This window comes from Pristiophorus japonicus, chromosome 19 (assembly GCF_044704955.1).
Source record: "Pristiophorus japonicus isolate sPriJap1 chromosome 19, sPriJap1.hap1, whole genome shotgun sequence".
Classification (NCBI taxonomy): Eukaryota; Metazoa; Chordata; class Chondrichthyes; family Pristiophoridae; genus Pristiophorus; species Pristiophorus japonicus.
This window is the reverse complement of record NC_091995.1, coordinates 16,617,582-16,639,252: the sequence shown is the minus strand read 5'-3', so window position 1 is coordinate 16,639,252 and position 21,671 is coordinate 16,617,582. Positions and strand designations below refer to the sequence as shown.

The 21,671-nt window shown below is 44.6% G+C and overlaps 1 protein-coding gene across 5 annotated transcripts in view; it reads right to left on the bottom strand.

Annotated features, from left to right (window-relative positions):
- Window positions 1-21,671, bottom strand: part of LOC139229752 (protein PRRC2A-like) — a 182,332-nt gene that overhangs the window by 60,633 nt on the left and 100,028 nt on the right. For 4 of the 5 annotated variants that reach the window (XM_070861308.1, XM_070861311.1, XM_070861312.1 and 1 more), the window contains exons 7-13: window positions 19,623-19,861; window positions 16,733-16,818; window positions 10,921-11,060; window positions 5,899-5,989; window positions 3,917-4,112; window positions 2,121-2,216; window positions 547-904 (exon numbers count right to left, since the gene is read on the bottom strand). In XM_070861308.1, coding sequence (XP_070717409.1) covers window positions 547-904; window positions 2,121-2,216; window positions 3,917-4,112; window positions 5,899-5,989; window positions 10,921-11,060; window positions 16,733-16,818; window positions 19,623-19,861 — 1,206 coding nt within the window. The remainder of the gene's footprint in view (window positions 1-546; window positions 905-2,120; window positions 2,217-3,916; window positions 4,113-5,898; window positions 5,990-10,920; window positions 11,061-16,732; window positions 16,819-19,622; window positions 19,862-21,671) is intronic. The other variant, XM_070861310.1, reaches the window with a different exon arrangement.

The following is a 21,671-nucleotide window of genomic DNA, read 5'->3' as shown; positions in this document are numbered from 1 at the left end:
TACCCAAACTCTTCCAGTCTGGCCCTTTCTGGGACGTTCGGGCGCGTCCCATGCTTGCAGCAAGCAGCCATTGGATGGAGCCCAGTAGGCTGCGAAATGGGAGACAAATTACCTGCACAGGTACCCCAGCAAATCAAGGCCGAGCATTCTTGCTCACACAAGGTACTTCCAGTCCAACAGGACTGGGGGGGGGGGGGGGGGGGGGGGGTGCGTAACCTGCACAATGGTGTACAGTAGCCAGGTTCGATGCTAAAGAGCCATTTTGTTAAAAATGGAAAAAGCAAACATGCCTTCATTTCTCTCATGCGGCCAATTTTCGCCAGATTGTCGAGTGGCAGAATAGCAGCCTGCTCTTGGAGGGAGAGAAATTAAATAGACCATGAGCAACTTGCACGCACCACGATAGGACAGGAGCAGTCACTTACGTTCTCGATTGGGTAACAGCGCGTGGGACCCAGAGAGGGGGAAACGGAAACAGAAAGCTCGTTCACCCTTGAATTGGCAAGTGCTTTTTTTTTTAAAAAAAAAAGAATAAAAATTAAATACCTTGTGCCATTTCAAAGCTGCTGCTGCTGGCCGTTCGCTGCCGTTTGTTGGAGGCGACGGGCTCTTCGTTCTCCTTTTCCTCCGACGCCTCCTCCTTCTCCTGCTCGGACTTCTGCCGCTTCTCCGAGGCGCCAAACTTCTCGTCGAGGCGCTTCAGCTTCTCGGCGCAGGCGGCCCGCCGCTCCTCCTGCATGCGACGCTCCTCCTCCTCGCGCCGCTTCCGCGCCCGCTCCACGGCAGCCGAGATCTCGGTGGAGGACTGCTTGCGCCGCTGGCGCCAGGCCTCGTCCTCGTCTTCGCCCACAGGCGCCTTTTGATTGGCCAGGGCGAGGTTGGTTTTGTCCTGGGGAACTGCAGCCTGCAAAGTGGGAAAAAAGGGGGAAACCTCCCGTCAGAATTGCCACTCCAGGGAGGTCCACGCGCGCTGGCCTGGATTAGAAGCCCTGCACAGGATTACTGCGGGCTCACAGCCTGAGCACACTGCCTGCTTTCCCCCACCCCACTGCACAGATTGCCTGCGTTAAAACACCAAGCTTAATTGCAGAAGGATTCAAGCAGTCTTGCTAATATAGTGATTAAGTTCATTCCATCAACACAGGAACTGAAGGCGGCACTGAATCCAGACAGCTTTAGTCGCAAGACCTTAGATGATAGAGGAGGCAGTGACAAAAAAAAACTATACATTAAAAATGGACACAGAAAAATGCTGGTAATGCAGAGCCTGACCAGCAAAGAGAAAGATGGGTCAATGCTTCTGGTGTGACGCAGACATCAGAACCGGGAGGGAGTTGCACGAGACAACTACCAGTCAGGTCCAGACAATATTGGGCAGAGTCAGGACTGGCATGGCAGAAACACATGCAGAGCAGTACCTGTGGAGATATTACTAACCCAGGCCATGCTGCTCATAGGAGGAGGAAAATGGTGCACACAGCATGTGCCTAAATGAACAAAAAACATTAAAGGAAAGGGTGAGGGACAGAGTGAACACAAACGGAGGGGGAGGGAAAGGAGAACAAGGGGGAGAGAGAAAAAGATAAAAATACTTATTTAAAACTTTTTAATGTTTACTCATCTGCTGATTCAAGATTACCCAACCGGTGGTGCACTTTCCCAAGGCTTTGGACAGGCTCATAGGGCAGTCTAAAGTTGCAGCCCCCAGAGCCTTCAAATGGAAATTCTCTAAGACACTCTTGCTGTGCTATTATCACAAGGCTACCTGGCAGTGAGGGGCCAGATCTAGTCAATCCCTTACAAGAGATTACAGCCTCAAAAAGACACCTCCCTATCCACGAATGGCTAAGTGCTCGACCTAGGATCTCGGAGGAGGGCAACCTGTGGCTACCAACAACATTAATTTTCTCAGTGACACCCCTGCATCTGGTTGAGTTTTCCAGATACTGGACACAGTTTCTCTCTAACCATGTCCTGGACTATGGACCGTGGCTCCCTCACCTCAGTATCTCTCAAATGAGAAGACGAGGTAAAGCCACTTTTAACTTTAAACCAAGGCACTCCTTTTTGTAACTTGAATCGTCAGTCATGTGTCGTCACCTATTGCTAACCCTACAAACCTGATGCATGCTGGGGGAAGCGGCCTGCCTGTAGATGCTGTACGGCCCTTGAGCTACCTGATGCTCGTGAGGTGAGCCCATGCCTGTTCTTCGACCCTAAAAAGACATAGTTACTGAGTTTAAAATATTAGGATTTTTACCCCAGTAGTGGACATTAGAAAGGGGGGGGGGGGGGGGGGGGGGGTTGTTGGAAGAAAGAGACGGGGTGGTGAGGAAGAAGAGGAGGTAGATTTAAAAGCAGACTGTGTAGCTAAAATCCTTTGCATGATAACCAGAAATAATGAGCAAAAATCAGAACAAGTGGTGAATTAAACTATTGTGTCATAATTTTTCTTGGATTTCTGCACTGCTGACGGAGCGCGTTCCATTTCAAACATTGTGCCAGAATCAAACAGTCCCGTCGGAGTAAGGCTCCCTCTACATTTCTCATCCAACACTCCCAGCTCAGGTTAGATATAATGAAGCTCTCTAGACACGGTCCCTTTAGGCATATCCAGGCCAGATAGAGTACTGCAGAAACCTGCATTTTAAGGAATCGGAGAAGATGCTACATGGAGACAGTCACTTGTCTGCATCAGTGGACCTGCATGGATACTGCAATGAGACGGATAGGGCTTTTTATTTTTACACCAGTTGGCCAATACTGGGGTACAGCTAGTTACACAACAACCAGTTGCCCTTCAGTACCTTGCCAAGTGGTTAATCTTCATTTGTTAGCCAGGACAGCAAGTGTTAGCAGACTACTTGACCTCGGAGAGCAACTCAGTCTCATACTCCTCAGACATCTACAAATGCGCTAAGGGGGGAGGTGGGGTCACTTGAAAGCAAGTGGATGCATCTTTTCCCTCTTTGGCACGGAGGTCAATTGCAGCACTCAAACCGCTGCCCTGGTTGTGGTTCAGCTGACTCAGTGCAGACTAAGAATCCAACCTGCGCACTCTGGTCTTGACTCAGAACCACACTGTGCTGCATTTAGCTTACAAGGCCATCAGAGAGAATTAATACATTTCGACGAGACAATCAAGCTCAGAGCATTGGTATATGGAAAGTGAATAAAATGGACAGCTCGTCAAAGTACTGAGGCACTTAAACATGCTTATTTGATAAATAACCTGTCACCTAGCAGATAACACCTTCCTCCAGATCGCCAGAAGTGACGCCCCCTCACTTGTCACATCCGGCCTGGAAAACTAGCCTCAAGCAGGTAGTTACGACACAGCTATCTGCAAAATGGTTCCCCCAATGGTAAAGCAGAAGTGCCACGCTGGTTAAAAGCAAAAATCAGCACAGAAATTATTTTCGTTGCGAGTTTTGCACTGTCTACCCTGCCCAACAACGCACCTCGACCCAAACAGGTATTCCCCCCCCATTACTGTACCAATTCCAATACCAGCACTCCAAGTAGGTGCTGCTTTAGTGATAGCTTCATCCTCGTACCCACAATCTTTAGCAAATAGATTGGACTACCCAAACCCATTTCACAAATGACCCTTACATTCTGGTTAATATCTGATGGCAGAATTCAAACATGACCTAAATGCCTGTGGAACAAAATGTCAAACAAATACACGGCTTTAATCTACCATTGGCGAAATCAAAGTTTATCCCAACAGGTACTTCAACTATAATGCAATTCCAGTCAAATTAGTTTCAAACAAATCATCTGTAGGAGAACAAGACGAGATGAAGCCTTTGGTCCCATTTACTAAGATTACGCATCTTGGAAAACCCCCCAAAGATTGGCAAACAATGAACAAAAGAAAATGTGAATGATAAGGGTTCTCTTGGCCATGTACCTGATAATCCACAGCAGGACCCCAGCTGGCTGAAACTCTGGGCGGTTGGGCTCCAGTTGGCCCCAGTTCTGTCTGGGCAGGGGCTGGACCTTCACCCCTAGCCGCTTTGACAGACGACTGCTCCTCCGAGGGGGTCTCCTTCCTGTTCTCAGAGCTGCGCAACTCTTGCCGATCAGGCCGACTCAACTGGCCGTCCCTGTACAAAAGATGATCATAATTTTCAGCCGCACTCACTGCAATCTTGCACAAGTTTGCATCAGGGCTACTCGAATGCCATAAAGCATTTATAAATCAAGCGACCAAAACACCGGAATGGTCATACTCGGATGCAGAACAGAACACAAACCAAAAAGCCAAAGCTGGGAGAGCAGGGTTGTAGTGGTTTGGAGCGCACAGCATTAATAATCATCATAGGCAGTCCCTTAAAATCAAGGAAGACTTGCTTCCACTCTAAAAGTGAGTTCTTAGGTGGCTGTACAGTCCAATGCGGGAATTACAGTCTCTGTCACAGGAAAGGGTGGGTGAGGAGCCTGAGGAAGAGAATGTTTGATGACCAGGACCTTAAATCTGGCACCAAGCTTATGGTCTTATGGCTCAGAGACTTGGACTATATACAGCAGATATCTCAAACCGCTGGACAAGTACCACCAGTGCTGCCTCTGCAAGATTCTGCAAATCCACTGGGAAGACAGATGCACCAACGTCAGTGTTCTTGCTCAGGCTATCAGCATTGAAGCACTGACCACGCTCAACAGCATCAATACATATCTATAGAAGGGGAAGGCGGGAGAGTAGAGAAAAAGGAAATGAAATTACCCTAGTTGTGCACAAAGAGTTTGGAGAACCCAGCTTGTCCAGCCAAAAATCAAAGAAAAGAAAAAAAACAGGTTTTGTTTGGGCAAACAGTTTGTCTAGTTTACTGGACAAACACCCATGCTTTAGTGCAATGCACTTTATTAATCAAACTAGTTTCTTTGTAAAAGATTTCAATCAGATTTATATATATGGGGTTGAGATTACATCTAAATCCTATACAATTAGAGAGTACAGTTCCGGTGCAAGGTCATCGAGCTGAAACATTAACTCTGTTTCTCTCTCCACAGAGGCTGCCTGACCTGCTGAGTATTTCCAGCATTTTGTTTTTATTTCAGATTTCCAACATCCGCAGTATGTTGCTTTTGCATCGAGTATAAGTTCAATATAAGAGCTTACAAATTAAAGACGAACTACAATTTAAAATCATCAGCGGTGGTCCCTCGAAACGAGAATGACTTGCTTCCACGCCAAAAAGGGATGAGTTCACAGGCGTTTCAATGAAGCACATGATATTCCAGGTCCCGAACTGCATATTGAAGGATGGAAGATGCCAGTGCGTGGATTTAAAATTTTTTTTATAAATAAAATGTGTGGTGGCCATTGCATACCCGCCACCACACGGGCTTGACAGAGCTAGGTCTTGGTCCAGTGGAATGGATTACCCAAGACGACTGGAGACCAGCTCTGCTGCACGGACCTCATACACACACATATCGCAGCGTGGGTTGGCCCATTCTGCCCCTGGGCCCTTGCCTCTTCTAGGCCACAAATGCACATCTCTCCTGGGCCCTGATCACGTCCCTCTACGAGCTCTCGCCACTCCTCCGCCCCGACCTCGTCGCTCCAACTGTACCTGGCCGCACTCCAAATCAGCAACCTGGATTCCTCCAAATCCAGATGCCCTCTTCACAGCTGTCACTCTCCTGCAGCAGCACGCGCTGCTCCCTGCAGTGGCATGCCGCCACACATGACTCCCTCTGAATGAACCGGCCTGCTGATGGTCTTGCAGGTGGGGACTGCACCGATTTCCGGGCCGGGCCGGGCCCGTTCCGTTGCTCCCTCTAATGGCCTCGGACTGCAATAACGAAGTGTTAAAAGCCATTTCCTCCAAATACTATACTTTTTTTGTAATCACTGGGATTGACTAATGTTTCTCTCGCACTGACCTGTTATCAGATTTCCCCTTTTCGGCATCGTCGTCATCTTCGTCATCACTGAATTTTAGCTTTTCAGTGTAGTCTATTTCCTCGTGTGCTCCTGCAGAAGTAAAGATGCACATTAACAAAGTGGAACAAGCAGAATGGCCGATTCCCAGTTTCACAATTGTTATTCCTGGTCAAGTTCAAGCCATGTAATGATAAAGGTGTACCGATGGATGTGGTGTATTTAGATTTCCAAAAGGCATTTGATAAGGTGCCACACAAAAGGTTACTGCAGAAGATAAAGGTACGTGGAGTCAGAGGAAATGTATTAGCATGGATCGAGAATTGTCTGGCTAACAGAAAGCAGAGAGTCGGGATAAATGGGTCCTTTTCGGGTTGGAAATCGGTGGTTAGTGGTGTGCCACAGGGATCGGTGCTGGGGCCACAACTGTTTACAATATATATAGATGACCTGGAAGAGGGGACAGAGTGTAGTGTAACAAAATTTGCAGATTACACAAAGATTAGTGGGAAAGCGGGTTGTGTAGAGGACACAGAGAGGCTGCCAAGAGATTTAGATAGGTTAAACGAATGGGCTAAGGTTTGGCAGATGGAATACAATGTCGGAAAATGTGAGGTCATCCACCTTGGGAAAAAAAAACAGTAAAAGGGAATATTATTTGAATGGGGAGAAATTACAACATGCTGCAGTGCAGAGGGACCTGGGGGTCCTTGTGCATGAATCCCAAAAAGTTAGTTTGCAGGTGCAGGAAGGCAAATGGAATGTTGGCCTTCATTGCAAGAGGGATGGAGTACAAAAGCAGGGAGGTCCTGCTGCAACTGTACAGGGCATTGGTGAGGCCGCACCTGGAGTACTGCGTGCAGTTTTGGTCACCTTACTTAAAGAAGGATATACTAGCCTTGGAGGGGGTACAGAGACGATTCACTAGGCTGATTCCGGAGATGAGGGGGTTACCTTATGATGATAGATTGAGTAGACTGGGTCTTTACTCGTTGGAGTTCAGAAGGATGAGGGGTGATCTTATAGAAACATTTAAAATAATGAAAGGGATAGACAAGATAGAGGCAGAGAGGTTGTTTCCACTAGTCAGGGAGACTAGAACTAGGGGGCACAGCCTCAAAATACAGGGGAGCCAATTTAAAACTGAGCTGAGAAGGAATTTCTTCTCCCAGAAGGTTGTGAATCTGTGGAATTCTCTGCCCAAGGAAGCAGTTGAGGCTAGCTCATTGAATGTATTCAAATCACAGATAGATAGATTTTTTAACCAATAAGGAAATTAAGGATTATGGGGAGCGGGTGGGTAAGTGGAGCTGAGTCCACGGCCAGATCAGCCATGATCTTTTTGAATGGCAGAGCAGGCTCGAGGGGCTAGATGGCCTACTCCTGTTCAGAATTCTTATGTTCTTATGAGAGTTAACTGCGCAGTTCCCACCCCCCACCAACAACATAAACTCCCTCCACCTTTCCACCCAGGAGAATGAGTTTCCCTGGAAGGAGCATGCAGCAGACCAGGCTCCCCATCCACCCTTTCCTTCAACTGCCTGTGACAGACTGTAATTCCCGCATTGGACTGTACAGTCACCTAAGAACTCACTTTTAGAGTGGAAGCAGGTCTTCCTCGATTTTGAGGGACTGCCTATGATGACTATGAGCCAGTAACATCGCAATCATTGCACAAAGATGTTCTCTCGTCCTGATGAATGCAGTTTCACTACAAGCATCATTTTCCCCTCTTGAGTCATGTACGAACTGCTGCCAGTTCTGGGTAAATCCTGCAGGCACTGCTAGTGTGCATGGAATACGTAGAATACAGCTTCCAATGCAACAGGCCACAACGTGACCCTTCAAGCGCTACAGAAAAAAAGTTTCTCTGCTGTCAGCCTTTGGGGGCTACCGACGAGTCTACTTGGTGGCACAGCCCGTTTTGTGTTTGATGCATAAAAGCAAGTGAGCCACCAATCTGGCCTCCATCAAGTCAAATTTGAAAACACACCAGCCACTAAAAAAATAGTTCTCAACCAATAAGGACACAGTTCCCATCTCCAAAATCAAATGGTGCGGGGCAGAAGGAAGAAATTAAGCAGCTCTTAAAGTTAGAGCAAGTAGAAGAGTCAGAAAGAAACGTAAAGAAATTGAAATTGGACAGAAACTGAGGGAAGGAAGGAAAGTGATAAAAAGAGCCAACAGAATGAATGGCTTAAATAACATATGAAGGACTTCAGAAGTTTATGGATGATAATGTAATAATAAATGGTACTCCCACCCAGCACTATACAATAATAAACCTATGCAAGTATGTGTCTCAGTCTCATGGTTTATGAGCTAAAAGCTTAAATATGAGCTGGTACAGGAAACTGAAATTTCTACGGATCTGATGGTTGCCCAATATTAAAATGAAGTAAAAATGGGAGTTCTGTACAGACCACCAAACAGCAGTAGTGAGGTTGGGGACAGCATCAAACAAGAAATTAGGGATGCGTGCAATAAAGGTACAGCAGTCATCATGGGCGACTTTAATCTACATATTGACTGGGCTAACCAAACTGGTAGCAATGCGGAGGAGGAGGATTTCCTGGAGTGTATTAGGGATGGTTTTCTAGACCAATATGTTGAGGAACAAACTAAAGGGCTGGCCATCCTAGACTGGGTGATGTGTAATGAGAAAGGACTAATTAGCAATCTTGTTGTGCGAGGCCCCTTGGGAAAGAGTGACCAGAATATGGTAGAATTCTTGAAGATGGAGAGTGAAACAGTTAATTCAGAGACTCGGGTCCTGAACTTAAGGAAAGGTAACTTCGATGGTATGAGACGTGAATTAACAAGAATAGACTGGCGAATGATACTTAAAGGGTCGACGGTAGATAGGCAATGGCAAACATTTAAAGATCACATGGATGAACTTCAACAATTGCACATCCCTGTCTGGAGTAAAAAAAAAACAGGGAAGGTGGCTCAACTGTGGCTAACAAGGGAAATTAAGGAGTGTTAAATCCAAGGAAGAGGCATATAAATTGGCCAGAAAAAGCAGCAAACCTGAGGACTGGGAGAATTTTATAATTCAGCAGAGGACAACAAAGGGTTTAATTAGGAGGGGGAAAATAGAGTATGAGAGGAAGCTTGCTGGGAACATAAAAACTGCCTGAAAAAGCTTCTATAGATATGTGAAGAGAAAAAGATTGGTGAAGACAAACGTAGGGCTCTTGCAGTCAGATTCAGGTGAATTTATAATAGGGAACAAAGAAATGGCGGATCAGTTGACCAAATACTTTGGTTCTGTCTTCACGAGGGATGACAAATAACCTTCCGGGAATACTAAGGGACCGAGGGTCCAGTGAGAAGGAGGAACTGAAGGAAATCCTTACTAGGCGGGAAATGTGTTAGGGAAATTGATGGAATTGAAGGCCGATAAGCACCCGGGGTCTGATAGTCTGCATTCCAGAATACCTAAGGAAGTGGCCCTAGAAATAGTGGATGCATTGGTGATCATTTTCCAACAGTCTATCGAAACTGGATCAATTCCTATGGACTGGAGGGTAGCTAATGTAACACCACTTTTGAAGAAAGGAGGGAGAGAGAAAACTGGTAATTATAAACCAGTTAGCCTAACATCAGTAGTGGGGAAAATGTTGGAATCAATTATTAAAGATGAAATAGCAGCGCATTTGGAAAGCAGTGACAGGATCGGTCCAAATCAGCATGGATTTATGAAAGGGATATCATGCTTGACAAATCTTCTAGAATTTTGTGAGGATGTAACCAGTAGAGTGGACAGGGGAGAACCAGTGGATGTGGTGTATTTGGACTTTCGAAAGGCTTTTGACAAGGTCCAACACGAGATTGGTGTGCAAAATTAAGGCACATGGTATTGGGGTAATGTACTGACGTGGATAGAGAGCTGGTTGGCAGATAGGAACCAAGAGAGTCGGGATAAACGGGTCCTTTTCAGAATGGCAGGCAGTGACTAGTGGGGTGCCGCAGGGCTCAGTGCTGGGACTCCAGCTATTTACAATATACATTAATGATTTGGATGAAGGAATTGAGTGTTATATCTCCAAGTTTGTAGACGACACTAAGCTGGGTGGCGGTGTGAGCTGTGAGGAGGACGCCAAGAGGCTGCTGGGTGACTTGGACAGGTTAGGCGAGTGGGCAAACGCATGGCTTATGCAGTATAATGTGGATAAATGTGATGTTATCCACTTTGGGGGCAAAAACAGGAAGGCAGAATATTCTGAATGGCAGCAGATTAGGAAAAGGGGAGGTGCAATGAGATCTGGGTGTCATGGTACATCAGTCATTGAAAGTTGGCATGCAGGTACAGCAGGCGGTGAAGGCAGCAAATGGTATGTTGGCCTTCATAGCTAGGGGATTTGAGTATAGGAGCAGGGAGGTCTTACTGCAGTTGCACAGGGCCTTGGTGAGGCCTTACCTGGAATATTGTGTTCAGTTTTGGTCTCCTAATCTGAGGAAGGACATTCTTGCTATTGAGGGAGTGCAGCGAAGGTTCACCAGACTGATTCCCGGGATGGCAGGACTGACATATGAGGAGAGACTGGATCGACTGGACCTGTATTAACTGGAGTTTAGAAGGATGAGAGGGGATCTCATAGAAACATAAAATTCTGACGGGACTGGAAAGGTCAGATGCAGGAATAATGTTCCTGATGTTGGGGAAGTCCAGAACCAGAGGACATAGTCTAAGGATAAGGGGCAAGCCATTTAGGACTGAGATGAGGAGAAACTTCTTCACTCAGAGAGTTGTTAACCTATGGAATTCTCTGCCGCAGTATTGTTGATGCCAGTTCGTTGGATATATTCAAGAGGGAGTTAGATATGGCCCTTACGGCTAAAGCGATCAAGGGGTATGGAGAGAAAGCAGGAAAGGGGTACGGAGGTGAATGATCAGCCATGATCTTATTGAATGGTGGTACAGGCTCGAAGGGCCGAATGGCCTACTTCTGCACCTATTTTCTATGTTTCTATGAAGGGAGCAACAGTTGATTTGCTTCCAGTCCTTGGAAAGTTACCTGCCCATCCATCATCAGTCTCGTTTTCAAGCTCATCAAACTCTTTCAAGTCGTCCTGTTTGAGGATGGAGGGTCTTTTCACTGCTTCGGGCATCCGTGTTGGATGTTGAGACAGTCGAGGTCCGGGAACACGAGGAAACCTATGTAGAAATTCAGACAATGTGTCCATTATTTTATTCGCAGTTAAATATATAAAGCAAGATCACCATCAGATTAATACTAATTCCGTTCAAATCCACAAGGACCCGCATTCAAGATTCTCCTTGTACAAGTATTTTGGTTTCCAGTTTTCTCCCCTAGTTTTAATTGCTGCGTGATGCCAGGGTACAGTTGGTAATTCTCCAGTATCTCACCCAAGTGATAAGTTTTTCCTCTATGTTCCCAGACTGTGATTAATGGCAGGCTACTCTGGTGTAAGCGCATCAGGAACAAAGCCCTATTCCAACATCTATGTCCACACTCAACCATGCCTGTACACCATCACTATATAACAAACCAGGAATGGGACTGAAGGATGATCCCCATTCCATTCAAGGGCACTTCTCCGTGCTTTATCCACCCCAGTCGGCCTGGCTACACAGATGCAGGAAACTTAACCTGGGACTTTTCTAGTCTGTATGGCTCAATATCACATGATCGCAACTGCCTACTGAACCACTTTCATCATTTAATGGTTTCTTTAACACGGCGGCCAGATTTCAATGCTCGAAACTGAAATTAAGCCAAGAATTTATCAGCAGCAGCACGTGTGCTCATTTGTGCAGAGCGGAGGAATCAGTTGGGCCGAATGGCGCGTTTCTGTACTATAAATTCTATGCATTTCTATGCTTAAATGAAATCCATGGAAAAAGACTATGGATTTTGAGAGGGGGGGAAAACAGGGAGAGAAAGAACAGAAAGAGGGGGAAATTTTAACCAAACTGGCACCTATTTTCTATGTTTCTATGTAAAGAACTTTCTTCTGAATTCCCTATTGGATTTCTTGGTGACTATCTGATATTGTTATGCTCATCCCCACAAGTGGAAACATTCTCTCTGTATCCACTCTATCAAAACCTTTCGTCATTTTCAAGACCTCAATTAGGTCACCCCCTCAGCCTTCTTCTTGGAGAAAAGAGAACCAGCCTGATCATCCTTTCCATAAGAAATAGGAGTCGTCGGCCATTTGGCCCCTTGAGCCTGCTCAGCCATTCAATAAGATCATGGCTGATCTGATCCTGGCCTCAACTCCACTTTCTCACCCACTCCCCATAACCCTTGACTCTCTCATCTTTCAAAAATCTGCCTATCCACCTTAAATACATTCAATGACCCAGCCTCCACTGCTCTCTGGTGTAGATAATTCCAAAGATTCACAACCCTGAGAGAAGAAATTCCTCCTCATTTCTATTTTAAATGGGCGACCCTGTATTCTGAAACTATGCACTAGTTCTAGATTCCCCCATGAGGGGAAACATCCTCTCTGCATCTACCCTGTCAAGCCCCCTCAGAATCTTAAACATTTCAATAAGATCACCTCGAAGTATCCTAAATTCCAATGAGTGTAAGCCCAACCTGCGTTCATGACAATCCCTTCATCTCAGGAGTCAACCTAGTGAACCTTCTCTGAACTGCCTCCAGTGCAACTATTTCCTTCCTTAAATAAGACCAAAACTGTATGCAGTACTCCAGGTGTGGTCTTACCAATACCCTGTACAGTTGAAGCAGGACTTAGGTACATTTATACTCTCTCCCCCTTGCAATAAAGACCAACATTCCATTTACCTTCCTAATTACTTGCTGAACCTGCATGCTAACTTTGTGTTTCATGTAAAAGGACCCCCACATCCCTTTGTACCTCAGCATTTTGAAATCTCTCCCCATTTAAATAATAATTTGCTTTTTTATTTTTCCTACCAAAGTGGATAACCTCACATTTTCCCATATTATACTCCATCTGCCAAATTTTTGCCCACTCACTTTGCCTATCTATATCACTTTGTAGATTATTTTCATCCTCCTTACAACTTGCTTTCCCACATATCTTTGCATCATCAGAAAATTTGGCTATATTACACTCGGTCCCTTTATCCAAGTCATTAATATAAATTGTAAATAGTTGAGGCCCCAGCACTGATCCCTGTGGCACCCCACTGGTTACAGTTTGCTAACCTGAAAATGACCCATATATCCAGACTATCTGCTTTTGTTAGTTAACCAATCCTCTATCCACGCTAATATGTCACCCCAACCCAGTGAGCTCTCATCTTGTGACGTAACTTATGTGGCACCTTTTCGAATGTTTTCTCGAAATCCAAATACACAATATCTACTGGTTCCCCTTTATCCACCCTGCTCGTTACATTCTCAAAGAACTCGAGCAAATTTATCAAACGTGATTTCCCGTTCATAAAACCATGCCGACTCTGCTTGACTGCATTATGATTTTCTAAATGTCCTGCTTCTTTAATGATGGACTCCAGCATTTTCTCAATGACAGATGTTCAGCTAACTGGTCTATAGTTTCCTGCTTTCCGTCTCCCTCCTTTCTTAAATAGGGGCGTTACATTTGCAATTTTCCAGTTCGCTGGGACCTCTCCAGAATCCAGGGAATTTTGGTAGCTTACAACCAATGCATCCACTATCTCTGCAGCCACCTCTTTTAAGACCCTAGGATGCAGGCCATCAGGTTCAGGAGACGTGTCCACCATTAATCCCATTAGTTTGCCAAGTAATTTTTCCTCCAGTGATGGTGATTGTTTTAAGTTCCCCACCCCCTACCATTAGCCCCTTGATTATCAATTATTGGGATGCTTTTAGTGTCTTCTACCGTGAAGACAGATGGAAATATTTGTTCAGTCACCGCCATTTCTCGGTTTCCCATTATTAATTCCCCATTCTCATCCTGTAAGGGACCAATGTTTACTTTGGCTACTCTCTTCCTTTTTATATAACTGTAGAAGTTCTTAGTCTGTTTTTATATTTCTTGTTAGTTTACTCTCATAAGCTATCTTCACTATCATTTTTTTTTAGTCCCCTTTGTTAGTTTCTAAAAATGTCCCAATCCTATGGCCTCCCACTGTTCTTCGCAACATTGTATGCCTTTGTTTTCAAATTGATACCATCCTTTACTTTGTCAGCCACAGATGGTTCATCCTTCTCTTAGTCTTTCTTTCTGGAATATATTTTTGCTGAGATTTATGAAATATGTCCTTAAATGTTTGCCACTGCTTTTCTACATTCTACCCTTTTATATATTTTCCAGTTCATTTTAACCAGCTCTGCCTTCATACCTTTGTAATTACCTTTATTTAAGTTCAGGTCACTAGTTTGAGAACTAGCTTTCTCACTCTCAAATTGAATTTGAAATTCCACCATGCCATGATTACTCTTCCCAAGAGGATCCTTCACTACGAGATCATGAATCAATCCAGCCTCGTTACACATTACCAGATCTAAAATAGTCTGTTCCCTGGTTGGTTCCACAACGTATTGTTCCAAGAAACCATCCCGCATGATTTGTCCAATCAATATGAAGATTAAAATCAGCCATGATTATTGCTGTACTTTTCTTAAGTCTTTATTATTTCTTCATTTATACTCTGTCCTACAGTGTGGCTACTGTTTGGGGGCCTATAGACCACACCCACCAGTGACTTCCTACCCTTATTATTTCTCAACTCCACCCACAGATTCTATATCTTGATCTTCTGAGCCAATATCATTTCTCACTACTGCACTGATCTTATCCCTTATTAACAGAGCTACCCCACCTCCTTTTCCTTTCTGCCTATCCTTACAAAATGGCAAATACCCCAGAATATTCAGTTCCCATCATTGGTCACCTTGCAACCAGGTCTCTGTAATAGCAATCAGATCATACCCATTTATTTCTACTTGTGCCATGAACTCATCTATCTGTTACGAATGCTGCATGCGTTCAGATATAGAGCTTTTAATTTTGTCTTGTGTATACTCTCTGTCCCTTCCCGTCACACTCTTGGTTATTATCCCTATTGCTACCCTACACTTTTGCTTTCTCCTTTCTCTTTTTACATTTCCACTCATTGGATCCCTCCCCACCACTATTTAGTTTAAAAGCCCTACCTACAGTCCTAGTTATTCGATTCTCCAGGACACTGGCCCCAGCTTGGTTCAAGTGAAGCCCGTCCCAACGGAACAGCTCCCTCTTACCCTAGTACTGGTACCAGTGCCCTATGAATTGAAACCCATTTCTCCCACAACAATCTTTGAGCCACGCGTTCATCCCTCTGATCTTATTTACCCTATGCAAATTTGCTCGTGGCTCAGGTAGTAATCCAGAAATTATTACCTTTGTGGTTCTGTTTTTTAATTTAGCCCCTAGTGTTCACACTCCCTCAGCAGAACCTCTTTCTTTGCCCTAGTTATGTCATTAGTACCTACGTGGACCACGACAACTGGATCTTTCCCTTCCCACTCCAAGTTCCTCTCCAGCCCAGAGGACATGTCCTTAACCCTGGCACCGGGCAGGCAACATAGCCTTCGGCTTTGGGACTCACGCTCTCGGCTGCAGAGAATAGTATCTATCCCCCTAACTACTGTCCCCTACCACTATCACATTTCTTTTTACTCTCCCCACTTGTACCACGGTGCTGTTGTCAGTTTGCTCATCCTCCCTGCAGTCCCTACCCTCGGCCAAACAGGGAGCAAGAATCTAGTATCTGTTGGATAAGTGCAAGGGCTGAGGCTCCTCCAATGCTACATCCTGGGTCCTCATACCTGCCTCACATGTAGTCACACCCTCCTGTTCCTGACCACGATATGTATATCCTTACATTTCTGGCATCATCCTTGTAAATCTTCTCTGCACCCACTCCAGCGCCTCTATACCCTTTTTATAATATGGCGACCAAAACTGTACGCAATACTCCAAGTGTGGTCTAACCAAGGTTCGATACAGCTTCAGCATAACTTCCTTATTTTTCAATTCTATACCTCTAGAAATAAACCCTAGTGCTTGGCTTGCTTTTTTTTTTAAAATGGCCTTGCTAACCTGTGTCGCAACTTTGTGATGTGTGTATTTGTACTCAGAGATCCCTTTGTTCCTCTCCCCCACCTAGACTCGCACCCTCCAAGTAATAAGTGACCATCCTATTCTTCCTACCAAAATATAATACCTCACATTTATCAGTGTTGAACTTAATTTGCCAACTATATGCCCATTCTGAAATTTTATTCATGTCCCCCTGTCATTTATTGCAGTCCTCCTCAGTATTGACAGTTTGGTGCCACTTGCAAATTTAGAAATTGTGTTTATAAAAATATGGTAATTAATAAGCTGTAAAAGGACAGTCAGCAAAGAACTTATAAAGCACCTTTTAGGACATCACAAAGTACGAAATATAGTTGAAGTATAGTTGTGGTGCGAGAAACATAGCATAGCAAGGTCCCAAAAACAGAAAATGATCAGATAATCGGTTTTTCGTGATGATGGTTGAGGGATAACTTCGGCCTGGACACCAGGAGAACTCATCTGCTGCTCTTCGAATTGTCACATGGGATCTTTTACGTCTAACTGAGAGAGTAGCCAGCAGCTCAGTTTAACATCTCATCTGAAAAACGGTGCAGCAATCCCTCAGTACGGCACTGAAATGTCAGTCGTTATGTGCTCAAGTGTCTGGAGTGGGGCTTGAACCTATAAGTTTGACTCCGATACGAGAGTGACATCACCGAGACAAGGCTGACACCAATACATAAAAGCTCCAAGCTGCAAAGTTTCGATTTCTAGGAGTGACTACTTTGCCTTCTGTGTCTGCAACTACAATCGGCCCTTTAGTCAGAGAAAACTTACTTGCTGGCATCGGGTGGTGGGTATCTGTATGGTCCCTGTGGTCCGTAAGGTGTAGGAAACGGTAAACCACAATAGGGGGAATACATCTGAAAATAGTAAAAAAATTAAACAGACAGGGATCAAAAGAGGTTGAGTTACTTTTTTAAAACCCTCAGGCCAGATAAAAAGGCAACCATTATCTCAGTACTTCAAAAGAAAATCATTTGCTTTTGTATAGTCTTGTCACATCTCAGACATTCCAAAATGCATCAGACGCACTTAATTTGAAGTGCAATTACTGGTATAGAAGGAAGCACAACAGCCATTTTGTGCACAAGATGAACAATGTACTAGTTCATTTGTTTTTGATGGCAATGATTGAGGCAGGAATGTGTTTCAGACATCAGAACCCTCTGGTCTTTAAAACAATGTCACAATCCTTAATGTTCACCTGAACCACCATGGCATTTTGCACTTTTCACAAAGCAGCACTCCCCCAATATTGCACGGACGTCTCTTTGTGCTCAATGCCACGAGACGAGACCCGACCACATTCTGACCTGGAGGCCCGTATACTGTATTGAGAGCTGATTTAAGCTAACACGCAAGGTAGTTCAAAGCTACAAGGGCAGACACCTGGGACAGCCCTCATTCTCAACTTTACTTGTTTAAATTTTGATCAGTCACAGATGAAAAGGTACATCAAGTGCTGAAAACACTCACAAGTAGCCCAATCATTCCTTTGTGTGGAGCTAATCTCCAGCTGTGCTGGCATTTTTGTGGTCCAGTCTCAAAGTGAACAAAGAACAGCCAACATGCAATATATTCTCAGGCAGAGACCTAGTGCAATCCCTCTGATATTTTCAAAAGGGGAAGTGAAGTTACTACAGCAGCTAAGAACAGCACCCTCTCCAACTCAGAGCTGTGGAATTTCTTACCTCGCTCGACTTTCCTCCCTACAATATACAACTTCTTAAATTCAAGCTCGGCATCACTGAAGCCTCAACTTCTTGATTTACCCGAGCGTCTTTCTATTCTTTTCAAGCTTGGTGCCATGGTCTTTACCCTTTACCTCAGTATTTCAATTAAAAAGATAAAATTTTGGAAGCGAGTTCATCAGCAGAAAGGCCAACATTGGAACTTTATCCACCAGAGCTTAAAACCATGAGCCGCCCCTCCATGGATTTCCTGGCATGCTCACGTGACAATCAGATGTCGGTTTTTAACCATTACTTTCTCACTTAACTCACCCTTCTTTGCTACTGCACAACCATGATCATGTACAACATTGTGGCGTTGGACCTCCATCTAGGTTTTTTTCTAAGTAATAAAACTGACCAATACCCTGTCAAAGTCAAAAGTACCGAGCTGCTCCAGTTAAGGAGCTCTGGTAAGACAGTGTAGAGTTGAAGGGCAGTTGTTACATTCGACAAGTTTTCCATTACATGCAAAAAAGTTGAGGCGTTTAAACAATGATGTTATTTACTGGGGGAATTCGATCACTAAAAGTAAACTGATCCTTAAAGCTACAGCTGGAATTGCAAGACACAAGTCACTCTCTACGAGACAAAAAAGCCTTATTAAATAGAGGACACATTATGAAAAGCTGTGTGATAGATTTACACCCCATGAGTAAGGCTGAAACTCTAACGCACAAGCGAGAAATTGTAATGTATCAGTCTTAAAATATGCGTTAAAACAGTTTTAGTAAAGAATGAGATAAAATTTTGCAAAGCACTAAGATATCACATACTCCTTGGTGATTTTGTTCGAATTAGTAGTAGTTAAGCGGCATTATGTTTATTTACCCCCCTCTTACACCACCACCCCCCAATTTCAGCAGCAACTTGGGTTCTCCCACCCTTGTGTTAACCTGAGACCAACTGCAGCACCTCGACTGGTAATCCAGCCTGGGTCAGCTGACTCAGCACGGCCTGTGATGGAACCAGAGATCACCCTGTCTATACGACTGTACCACACTCAGCAGTTCAGCAATTAAACTTGGGACACGACTGCTGCCGACGAAATTAAGTTGTGCATGTGCCGTTCCAGTGGTCTTTTTTGGTTGTTCTTGCCAGACTTCTCTCAGATTGGAGAGAGAGAAATGGAGGGGAGGGAGTGTGGAAGAGAGATCGCTGCTGCCGAACTGAGCCGTGCCAGGAAAAGAACATTACAAAAGAAATAGGAGCAGGAGTAGGCCATTTGGCCCCTCGAGCCTGCTCCGCCATTCAGTAAGATCATAGCTGATCTGATTTTGGCCTCAACTCCACTTCCCTGCCTGCTCCCCATAACCCTAGATAACCCTAGATACCCCCATCGTTCAAAAATCTGTCTACCTCCACTTTAAATATATTCAATGATCCAGCCTCCACAGCTCTCTAGGGCAGAGAATTCCAAAGATTCACGACCATCAGAAGAAATTCCTCATTTAAGTTTTAAATGGGCGACCCCTTATTCTAAAAATATGCCCCCTAGTTCTAGATTCCCCCACGAGGGGAAACATCCTCTCTGCATGTACCCTGTCAAGCCCCCTCATAACTTTATACATTTCAATAAGATCAATAAGTTAACATTTATGCGCTGCTGAACGGAGCCAAAAATAAAATTTATATTAAAAGTTAAATTGGCATTTCTATCTGCTTATGAAAGTTAACATTTAGGCACAGAATTCTTCTGCACAGCTTCTGGTTTGTTGGCAGCAGACACTATTAAATTTGCCACCCAGGTTTAGGATATTTGGAGTATTAAAGTACAATTGAACAACAGAAATAGGTTCCAGGAGTTCAAATGCGATTAAGTATCATGTTAGTTTTCAGATGCAATGGAGGCAATGGCAGATTGAATAAACTAACAAAAGACATCTGCACCGTTTTCCTCCAGTTCTCCTCCCTTCAAGATCTTGGTTACTTACAAAAGCCGGCATCATCCCCCTGTATGGTGGAGGGTATGGCTGGGGAACTGCCTGCTGCGGCACACCGACCCCTGGTCTAGGTGGTTGATCGGCCATCCTTGCAGTCACCTTCTGGTCGGCTGAGGATGCTATAGAGCTTGCTGCTTCTTCTGGGCTTAGCTCTTTGGTTTCCCCCTCGATCAAAGAGCCACCCGGAGCACCCAAGTTCCGCCCACCACCCTCCCTCCAGCTGGTCACATCTGTGGGGGGAAGAAGAAGGAGGAGAAATATTAAATAGCACATCTTACAGAATTCACGCATTACAGAGCAAGATTCAAAGTGCATAGATTACACACTCCTCTGTTAAATGGAGCAAGTTTTTTTGGTACAAACAGTCCTTCCCGACTCTCCCGATGGCATAGATTCACGCTGAATTCTGAGGTTATGGGTGGGTGTCAGCAGCCTCCAGTACCTCACCAAAGTAATCATTCTTCATGGGAGCCCATCTTTTAGAGGGAGCAAGCTATTTGACTGAACTTCACACCCAAGTCCATCAGGAACTCTGGATGGCTCCCCCCACCCACCCGCCAGGGGCAAGAATACCAAGAGGCCAGGTAAGTAATCAGATCTTTAGTCACATGATAGACAGCCAGAGCATGACTGGTGTCTCTTGTTTTCCTCGAGTGTCCTGTGCAGCACCTTGCTTCAGCGCAGTGCCTTTCCTGGGTGGCTTGCCCAAGAACAGCAGCTCGGTGTAGAGGAGAACCCATTGATTCTACTACTCCATGAAACTCTTGTTTCCTCATTGTTTTAGGAACATTGGTACCAACATATTTCTTTTTAATAAGACACAAAGGAAACCAACATCAAGAAGGGAAAGCTGTGTGAAATTTGAACGCATTTATACTGATCTAACATTTCCCCCTACCATATAATTAGTACACTTACATCTGTTGCCCATCTTGACAGACAAACAGTAATTTCAGGCCTCTCTAATAATGGCTTACTCTAAAAGATCAGAGTTCTAACTTTTAAAGTAGTCATGATTCACTTCTGAAATAAATCCACGAGGCCCCAAAGCCAGAGGCTACGTGGCCACCTGACCAGCATGTTATAAGTACAAGCTGGCTGGGACATGACAATCTTTTATTTTCTCTCGGTGTGGTCAAATGCTAGTAGAGTTCAAAATAAAAATGGTGTTTGAAATATAAAGATCAGTTGGCTTCGATAAAGGAGAGACGTTAATATTTACAGTGTCAATCTAACCCCTGTTCAGATGGAATGTCTGCACCAAAACTTTAGTCCATCTTCCAGATGCTGCTAGACGTGATGGATATTTCCAACTTATTTCAGATCTCTAGCATTTAAAGCTTTTTATTTTCTCTCTCTACTGCTGCCAGAGTTGCCATTCAAAAATTAAAATAAACGCCGTTTCTGAGAGCACACGGCCAAGGGGTGAAATTATCCGCCCATCATCTGGGAACATCAAAACAGAAGAACTGGAGCAGGTACTGAAGGCGGCCCACCAGTACCTTCTCAGGGCAACTTGGGGGTGGGCAATAAATGCAGCCTTGCCAGTGTTACCCACATCCCAAAAACAAATTTATCTTGTAGGGAACTTGGAAGAGTGTGGGAGAAACGTTAATAACCACCTGGATTAAAAAAAAAAATTTGCTGCCGTTTGAAATCAATGGACGAAGCAGCTGACATTTTATTTTAAAAACTCTTTTCCGCCCCTGTCTGTGTATAGTTAGATGATTTCAGCTAGGAGGTCAGTAGGAATGCTGCAATTGTTTTGAGTGTCCCCTGGAGGAGTGTCGTTTGGGGCGGGGGGGGGGGGGGGGCGGAGAATCCATATTCTTGTTCCCGATCACTAATATAGGAACAGAGTAGGCTATTCAGCCTGTTCCTCCATTCAATTAGATTATGGCTGACCTGTATCTTAACTCCATTTACCTGCATTGGTTCCGTAACCATTAATATCCTTAATAAAGTAAATATCAGTTTTGTCATTTCCAACTGAACCCCAACCTCAACGGCTTTGATGGAGAGTGTTCCAGATTTTCACTG